The 9,217-nt window shown below is 42.4% G+C and overlaps 1 protein-coding gene across 1 annotated transcript in view; it reads right to left on the minus strand.

The window, feature by feature from the left end:
* The window catches only part of VSTM4 (V-set and transmembrane domain containing 4), a 32,190-nt gene extending 25,677 nt beyond the window's left edge, over window positions 1–6,513 (minus strand). Inside the window, exons 1-2 of the mRNA XM_042863225.1 lie at window positions 6,459–6,513; window positions 1,078–1,476 (exon numbers count right to left, since the gene is read on the minus strand). Of these exons, the coding sequence (XP_042719159.1) occupies window positions 1,078–1,476; window positions 6,459–6,513 (454 nt within the window). The remainder of the gene's footprint in view (window positions 1–1,077; window positions 1,477–6,458) is intronic.
* Window positions 6,514–9,217: the final 2,704 nt, after the last annotated feature.

Genomic DNA, 9,217 nt, shown 5'->3' on the forward strand with positions numbered 1-9,217 from the left:
AAATTGTTTTCAGAAGAGAGTTAGGGCCATTTTCTCCAAAACACTAGTTAGATAAATGGGATTAGGTTTTCTCAGTTACAGAAATAACATGTGTGGTCTAAACAAAGCAGTAAACTTAGCATCAGCATTAACAGCAAAAACTTCACAGAGCACTATCTTCTCCTATAAGTTTTTGTCTGATTGCTCAATTAACCTCTTGAATACCCAGACCTATAGACCAAGCAGTCCCACTTGGTTTTTAGTGTTATCTTCAGAGCTGGCTCTGTGTGAAATCAGCTTTTCTGTCTGTAAAACCACAAGAGAGGGCTTGTTTGCCAGCTAGCCCTAACAATACAACTGCTGACTCTACAAAGGAGTCTGTTCTTCAACATTCAGTTTCACCCATCTCTGAAAGCTCACATCAGGTGGTGTTAGCTTTGAGATAAACCACCCCAAATAAAAGGCCTGTTTTCAAGTTGAGATCTGTAGTTCAAAATCCTCACTTGTTGCTGGCCATAACTGTATCTGAAGTTCAATACAAGCAGACTGGTTACTTCTTTTCTAGCTCTGTTTTCTGTCTATAAATGGTATAATGATGCTAGAAATGCTCCTTGCAAACTGCTTCTAGACTAGAACTAAACACAATGAACATACCAAGAGGGACAAAACATAGACCTAAAATACACAGCTTCTATCTCTGTCTTGACTCCCTGTGTATTCATTTGAAAATAAGTTAATTTCTCTCTATTTTATTTTGTATTTAAATAATAATGACAGTTGTTCATTCTCACTTGCAAAGTTATAGAGACCTGTACATGAGTGTAAAAGAGTTTGAATTGCTTCTGTTTTGGCAAAACGCAAGGGAAATAAACTGTTTTCAATTAATCTACTAATTTAACTCTTTACTTTCTACTACAGGGTGCATAATGTTTAAATTATTATGTGCAAGTAAGGAAGCAGAGTATTTGATTTTTCTTCTCATAGTCTCAAATAACACTAAAAAATCACTTCAAATGTCTTATGAATGAACTTGATAGAGAGGAAAGGAGGGATCATGGGACAAGGAAAACTGTAGCACTGTAATTGATGATGTCTCACCTCTTATTTCAGTAGCTGCTGTACCATTTGACCAGGCTGTCCACTTATTCCTGTGTTTTCCAATTTCCTGAACTTTACATATATAATGTCCTTGATCTGTTTGCTGGAGGCTTAGAATAAGAAATTTGTACATAGTTCCATGTTTTTCTTTAAGAAGACGAAGTCTTTGCTTATGGAAATGATGAGTATAATTCCCATAATACTGGACAGACCCAAATTTGGTCATTTTGATCATCAGATACTCCTGGGTGGGTGACACAGCAAAGACCCACCGCACAGCCAGCAAATTGTCCGTCTTTCTCTTTTGAGAAATGTGGCAGTAAAGGGTAGCATTATCTCCCTCAGAGTACCGCACTGTTGGTCCTGGAGAAACCGTCACATTTAAAGCCTCACAAACATCTGTTAAGGAAAAAGAGACAGTGAGAATCCCATGGAGGAAGAGCAGCACCACAATCTCTCAGCACACAAGTCCACAGCAGGTAAACAGATAGCATCATCAGTTCAGTGTGCAGCAACTCAGTGAGCTTCTAGAATCTGATGTATTCTGAGAGATGGCAAGAGGACCTCCTTCAGTGAGTCTGCTCCAATATTCTTGTGTTCACTTATGAGACAGGGCTGAAGTAGACACTGTGGTGCTTTTACAGGCTCCCAATCACCCAAGGCTTTCGACAAGCCTTGTCTGAAGCTAGCTTGGAGCAAGAGCCCACAATATCCTTTGGCAATCTGTTCCATAACCAGCTTTTCTGGCAACATGCATCCTGCTGAGAATTTCCAAGCTAATTTGTTTTAATAGCCAGTTTATGTTCCTGTGCCAACTTTGTCTTTTAAGTTTAAATGCCATTTACTTCTTGACTCCAAATATCTAGTCTCTCAGCCTTCACTTTATTGAACTAAAGAAGCAGAGTTCTGTTAGTCTCTTACAAAGAAATGTTTCCCTTCCCTATCCACTTTCCTACTGAGTTAGTAACTTTCTGTGCTCTGGTTCCAGTTTCAATTTTGGTTTTATTGTGACGTTCTTGTTGCTGTTGTTGCTCTCTAACGTTCTGTGAAATAGCCAGTGTACACCCCAGGTGATTAGAAATACCTTGCATGGGTATCCCAGAACAATGTTGACCTTTTTCATTATATTTTGAGATTGATGGTTCATATTTAGGCAGAATAGAATGTTTTCCTTCCTTTGTCATTTGTGGTTCAGTTCCTAGTTTATCCAAGAAATTCCCCAAGTGCATGACTATCTTACTAAATTCTGCTCCACTTTTGTTTCTTGTTCCTCAGTCTTTCCTTCATGGTACTCCAATCATACAGTGACTTCATAAAGTCACAAGCAATGTGTACTTGTTTCTTTCTTTTCGACATTAGTTGTGCAAACTTTACACAATACTGTTTCCTAGATGGGTCACTGAAAGACTAGTAACCTCCCGTTATGTCAGTAAGTTCTCATATATGAGTAACTCCTCTCTTTAGAGTTCCTTATGTCCTCTGTTTTAACTAATACTCTTCTTGTCATAACCTAATGATCATCTGGATTAAATTTTTCAGATCTCCTTCTGACTGCAAATTTGATTTAATGACATTACTTGCATGACAAAATGTGACATGTGGTTATATTGAGACAGACAGTTGTTCCATTTTCCCATTAATTTCTGACTCATGTTCTTCTGTTTGTCATCACGAGCCTAGCTCAGACCAGTTATTTGTTTCTCTCCTTTCTTTCTACCAATAGTCCACATAGGTGAAGGTTAAAAGACATCCATAGCTGTTCATTAGCAGATTTTTATTTCCTGACCCTACTTATTCATGCTTAACCTCTTTTCTGAGGCATGGATTAAACATTCATTCTATTTCCTTCTCAATGTATGTTAAGAATGTATGTCTATTAGTCATATCACAGACTGATCTATTTTTACCAGTTGCATATTGTGGCATTGTGTTCCCTAAATTACTTTTCTGATAGCATCCACTAGAGAGAAAAAACATATTTTAACAGGGAGTAATGTACACTCCATGCAGTACACTCTGAGAAGCATGAAACATCCTCTAAGATATGAACATTAAGCTTCCAGTTATGTACTGAAATGCTAATGAGAACTGCAACTCTGGGAGATGGATTTTTTTAATTTCTGGACACTTTGCTAGCACTCAGCTAGGAACATTTTAACAAAGGGGATGAGCATTTTGGCAGACTCCTGGTTGACATCAGCTCCTGAAACACAAACATGTATTTATCCTCAAAATAAGCAAGTACTTCCATCTACTTCTGAAAGAGCATTGGAGTCAGAGACTTTGTGGCCCCTGAGAAGCTCCGAGGTGCAGAGATTAAATGTATCAATTTACTTAAATCCTCTGAATTAAAAAAGTTATATTGTGACTGTTTGAGAAAAGAACCTTCCAAAAGTTAATAGTATTATTCTTTCGGGTTGTTTGTTTTAATAGAAAGCATTACTGATGGGCATATTTTTTAAGATAGATGCTGCAGAATAGGCATCTTAGCCACATAGACTCTGTGAAAGAAAAAAAGTCATATGATGAAAGTTGTATGTTATTTTTTTAAACTTCTTTAAGAAAAAGAAAGCTAAGCATGATTTAAATTACTGCTATAACTATCTGTGCGTGAAGTTTGTGTATGCAATTAATGTGAGCTCCAAATCAAGAGATAATTTATACAAAGCACACAGGAAGAATGGGATGTTGAAATTTAAAATGAAGTCTGAATACCACCACAGATTTCCAGGCATAAACCTTGACTTATTGCATGCTGGAGTTACAGGACCTTGGTGCTTTGTAGGCAGAAGTGAAAATAAGGTGGCTGCCTCTGCCATCAAAATGACATTCCATTTTTGAACATTGTGCTGCTCAGGAAACAAGTTCAGAAGTATAGAATTTTTTGAAGTTGCTTATAATTGCACTGCAGAAGTTTAAGAAATTGATTATAAAAATGTGGTTTGGGTAAATGCAAAACACAAGATTTTTCTACTGAAATTATGGATGTGTCATGAAAAACTGTAAAGGAAAACAATTATGTCACTTTCCTGATATGTGAACTTCTTGTTTGAGAAAGCTGGCTAGGATTAATTGTAGAATACTATCCCTAAATAAAAAGCAAAAGAATCGTTGCTTAATTTGAAACTAGGCAGAACACACTGCCAAAAAGTACTCCAGAGAAAATACAGAGGAATTCAGATATAGTGATGATGGAAGCCTCTGTGAGAAGATAAAGAAGCATTGTATGTGGCAGCTCTGATCCCTTTCTAGCTCTTTACACTCACACAAACATTGGTATTTTATACATAGGGTTTCTACTTTTCCTCAGGAGATGTGCCCTTTTGTGAGGAAGTATCAAATTTTACTTCATCTTTCATGTAGCAAAGCTCATCTGCTGCAAAGGCCAGTTGCTTGAAGGCTTGTATGATCAGGGGAAACATATCTTTCTTCTGCAACTATCGATGTAGAAGAGCTTTCAGAATTTCTGATGCTTTCTCTGTGACCTTTTCTCATTTTACACTGAGCAGAGTCAGGTGATGCTTTATACAAAACAGGAAAACTATCCATTGGACTCTATCCTCCCCCGTTGGAGGTGGAACAGTGGTGAATAGTTGGAGGAAAGAAGTCATTTACCTCTCATGTGGAAAGGAAAAGCCTTGTTCAGGGCTCCCACGCACTTGTGGAAGTTTGTTCTGTCTTTAACTGCTGCTGAATCAGCTCCAACATGAGGTTTGTCCTAGTACTGGGTTCTGTGCCAAGACAGGAGACTCCTCCACCACTTGAGAGCAGGCTTCTGTGCCAATGCAGCACTGACTTCCTAGACTTCAGATTCCTGCTTTAAGTGAAGAATCACTGTCTTTCTGCCTTCCCAATATAGCATGAGTTTAGTCCTACTTCTACTTGAGAAGGGAAACTACTTATAGAAAGGGAATGAGAGTGGGTCAAACCTTGAGGATTCCTTTAAATATCTCACTCCTATCAGCAACCAGCTCACTTAGTTGCCCCCATTCCAGTGTTTTAACTGTTTCTTTGGTACCTTCCCTCTGCTTGTCTCACCACCGTCACAAAAGTGTAGCACTATAACTTAAATCCCATTTTCAAAAACCCTATTCTGAAAGTATTAGCTAGATTTGGATTTTGTTATCTGCCATATTTCTTAGCAAAATACATTCATGGCACTGTCAGGAGTAAGGAGCTACCAGTTTAGCAGCTAGAAATCTGTTCGTGCCAGGGCTGTCCCCACAGTCTGTGCTGGAACAGCAGCAGACCAACAGTCACGGACGCTGCATGCTTGCTGGAAAACCCCAGCTCCTTCATTAGAGATGCTCACGTGAGGGGTTGTTCCTGGACACTACTGCACCCTACCTGGATTTAGCATTATTAGCGTTACATAGGTTCCTCCTAATACTCCTTTTTCCATGGACACTAATAGGCAGAATCTACAACCCAGCCTTCAGGGCTATGAGGACTTCTTCCTCAGCCCCTGCTGATATGTAGGGGACTACAGAGGCCTGCCATCAGGTTAGCTGCCTTCTCATCTTGGATTTGCGTGACCAGAGTCAGGTGGGGTGGCTTCTATTTGCCCTACCATTTGTTCTGTGAAGTGATATTAATGTCAAAGCTTGCTTTATTTTGGTTTCTATTAAGTAGTAAGAAGAGCAGATGAGCCAGGAAGAAGCAAAGCTCTTTGTTTAAATGAAAATAATTAGGAACTGGCTAGAAAGTTCACCAAAAGGAACCAGCTGTTTTCAGTTGAATGGCTGTATCTGCAAGTTTCTCAAGTCAGAGGCTCCTTCTCTCGCAGTGCTTCTGCAGTGACTGAACTTGAACTGAACTTTTGCCTCTGCCATCTCCTGTCCAAGGCAGAATTCCCAAATCCAACTCTTATCACTATTGAATGAGAGAGATTTCCTCACTCTACTCATCCCCACTGTGCCCTGAAGTTCTGATACAGAATCGTGTCCATTTTTACAGCTTCAGAACATAACCTTAGCCAAGACACATTAGATTTTGGAAGCATAAGGCTTGAGCAGAGGGTTGTTTTTAATAACAAGAGATCTGGGAGTTCTAGTCGTCTTTGCCTCAACTTTGTTTGCAGTTGTACGAACGCAGTCCCGCCTGACAAAGGAGGCGGTGGAGAAAGCTTTTCCAGCAGCTGCTGTACAGGCGTGGGGTTTCGCTCTGAACCCACGGCTGCGGGCGCTGCTGCCGCGGCAATGCGGGAGCAGTGGACGGGGGCGGCGGGTCCCGTCCTTTCCCTCTGTGCCGAGGCGCCCGCCGTGCCGTGCCGGGCTCCTGCCTGCTCCCCCAGACCGGGCGCTGCCCAGACCCTTCCCGGACCCCGCGGCGCCGGGGTCCCGCAGCGGCCGGAGGGAGGGGCTGCTGGCGCTGCCGCTTACCTGGGGCCGGGGCCGAGGCCAGCAGGGCGGCCAGCGCCGTGGCCAGGAGACGCATGGCCCGCGGGGCGCCGTGTCCTGTCCCTTTCCTCTCCGCCGAGCTGGCTGCCTCCTCTCCTCCCCGGCCTTTCGCCTCCTCCCCGGCCGATCTTTCCTTCTCCCCTTGTCTTTCATCTCCTCCCCTTTCTCCTCCTTTTTTTCCGCTTTCTGCCTACCCTCCCTACTTGTTCGCTCTTCCCACCGTCCGGCCCCCTCCGGAACTCCCCTCCTCTTTTCCTCTTCTTCTTCCCTTTTCCTTCCTACATGCCGAGCCGGCTGGGATGGCAAAGTATTAGTTGGGGCTGCGCTGTTTGCAGGCTTGGCAGTCCCTCCAAGCACGCACAACCTGCCCAAAGGACGTGGAGACAGCAAGTGGGATGCTCCCCTTTCCATGCACAGAAAGCCTTTTTGTGAACAAGTGAGAGAACTTGTCATGGGACAGGGACAGCATCCTCCACTTTCCTGGAGGTGTCTGAAATTTTGCAGGCTCTGATTCCCATTCCTCATGCCCGCTAATCTGCTGGAGCAGAACTGTTGTTTCCGGGAGATTCCAGTTAACAGCCAACCCCTAATTCAGGGGCTTTGCTGGTGGCAGCCTGGGGATGAGGAATAGCCTTCAACAGGTATGGGTGGGGATGGATGCTAGAGGCTGTTTGCACACCTGCGCTACGACATCACAACTGGTGCTCTGGTGATGCAGCAGCTTGAGATGCATCATTCCAAGAGTACCATGCTTATTTTGCCAAATGGTGCAATGTTCTAGGGAATAAGCAACCATTCAACCTAATACCTTTGTGAAGATACTCCAAAGGCGCTGACCAAATGCGTTTCTGGGCTCCTGTACACAGCTATCACCACCTATAGCTGCTTGGTAGCTCTGTTCCAGGCCATATAGCGATAACTCTGGTAGAAAGGGATGTTTTCTTGCCTCAGCCTGTGTGCAGTCTAATAATCCACCCTGTACCTCAGTGAGGATGGCATTCACAGTGAATGAGGCTTTGGTGATACTGTAGTCTCGTAAAGACCTGAAATCAACAAGAAAAATGTTTGCTAAAGGTTGCTGGTCACCATCTTGGCTGGTATCGGAGGGCAGGAGTTAACTGTTTTTGTTGGAAAGGTCTGTCCAGAATTTGTCCCAAAGAAGACAGAAAGTGAGGGCTGCTGTTCTGCATCACTTGGAGGAGCTGTTTTGGTACATTTGACACTGTTTTCCAGCTGCTTTCTGTGTGAGGAAGGCTTGAGTTGTACTGAGGGGCTGTAAACTTAAGAGTTTTGGGTCTCCTAATGGGGAGACTGAAATGGCACTGGTGGGCAGGGGAGCAGCTGAACTGCTAAATCATTGTGCTGTGGCTGAAGATGGAGCATGATTACCACTTCCTTAATTATCCTAATCAGCACTTTCATTCTGTGATGGCTTCTGCATGGCATAAGGTGTACAACTCTGTTAGGGATGCTGGTACTTGGCAGCCTCCCCCTGCCATTCCACTTTGTCTCTTTTGATGATTATCATTTGAAAGCCCACAAATCTCCAGAGGCAGGGACTTAATTCTTCTATCAACAGCCATGATGGATCGTATCTGGTTTTAGTATTCATCTTGTGTGAATTGTGGATGATACAAACATATTGGCAGTCCTACTTGCATGGATAGAGCAATTAATAAGAATTTAGTTGCTCCACCCCTCTCCTAGGAATCCCTGAGGCAGAATAGTACGTCTCCTTTTATGATCACGGAAAAATCAGCACATGCTTCATCTGATCTTTATGAGGCTGAACATTTCCTTTAATAGATGTGGAAGGAGGGAACTGTAGGTTCAAATCTACTTCTTTAACTCAGAAAAGGAAAATCCTATCAAAGAGAGAAACTAATTCAAAAAGAAGTGAGCAAATTCACAAAAAGCTGCACCAGCAGTTACTTATTTTGATAGTCCTAATGGAAGATCTAGTTGTGGACATCCCTGGAATGCTGACTGAAAGGTGAATTAGGGATGACTGATTTTCCATGCTCTTTACCAAAGCATTTGCTGTATGCCCTTGTTGCAAGAAAACTACTGGCTTGAATGGGCTTTCTAGCACTTCTTATATTGTTCTGCTTGTCATACTTCACCCCACATCATAAATTCCTTCAGTCTACAAATCTTTTAAGGGTGTATACAAAACACTGATGTAAAGACACCAACAAGGTATACCTAAGCTCTCCTATGGATACCTGAGCCTAGGTAGCCTAAAAGTGCACTGTGAGAATCAGCCTCAATCAATATCTGTCTTTCTGCAACCCCCCATTATCAGTGGCGCTAGATTCTTCTAATTGCATCAAGAACCCTAATGAGCTGAGAGATGAGCTGCATCAGTGGGTGAGAAGACTTACTGTAATGAGTTTGCCTGTGGTTCAACATAGGCAGAAGTCAGAGGCCCACCTGGGCTTCTCCAGTCTTATGTGCCTGCGAGCTCACTGAAATGTGTTCCCTCTATTTTGCAGCTTGCGTTCTCTGGATGTGTGTTGTGGTATTTCTGTATTGAGTAGAGCATTTAGTTGGTTTCTCCTCCTCTGAAACACTTTTGTTAATATAACAGCATGAGAAGTGCTCCTTATTCTTAAAGAGCTGTTTCTTTTAAATTTCTGAAAGCACTTTTAGAAGTGGTTCAAGTTGAAACTCTTTTCTACTTGTCATGACTTAAACAAACATAGGTAATGCTGACATTGTATGTCTTTTACCAAGAATGA

Source organism: Lagopus leucura, unplaced genomic scaffold, assembly GCF_019238085.1.
Source record: "Lagopus leucura isolate 7727_CA_CO unplaced genomic scaffold, USGS_WTPT01 Super-Scaffold_739, whole genome shotgun sequence".
Classification (NCBI taxonomy): domain Eukaryota; kingdom Metazoa; phylum Chordata; class Aves; order Galliformes; family Phasianidae; genus Lagopus; species Lagopus leucura.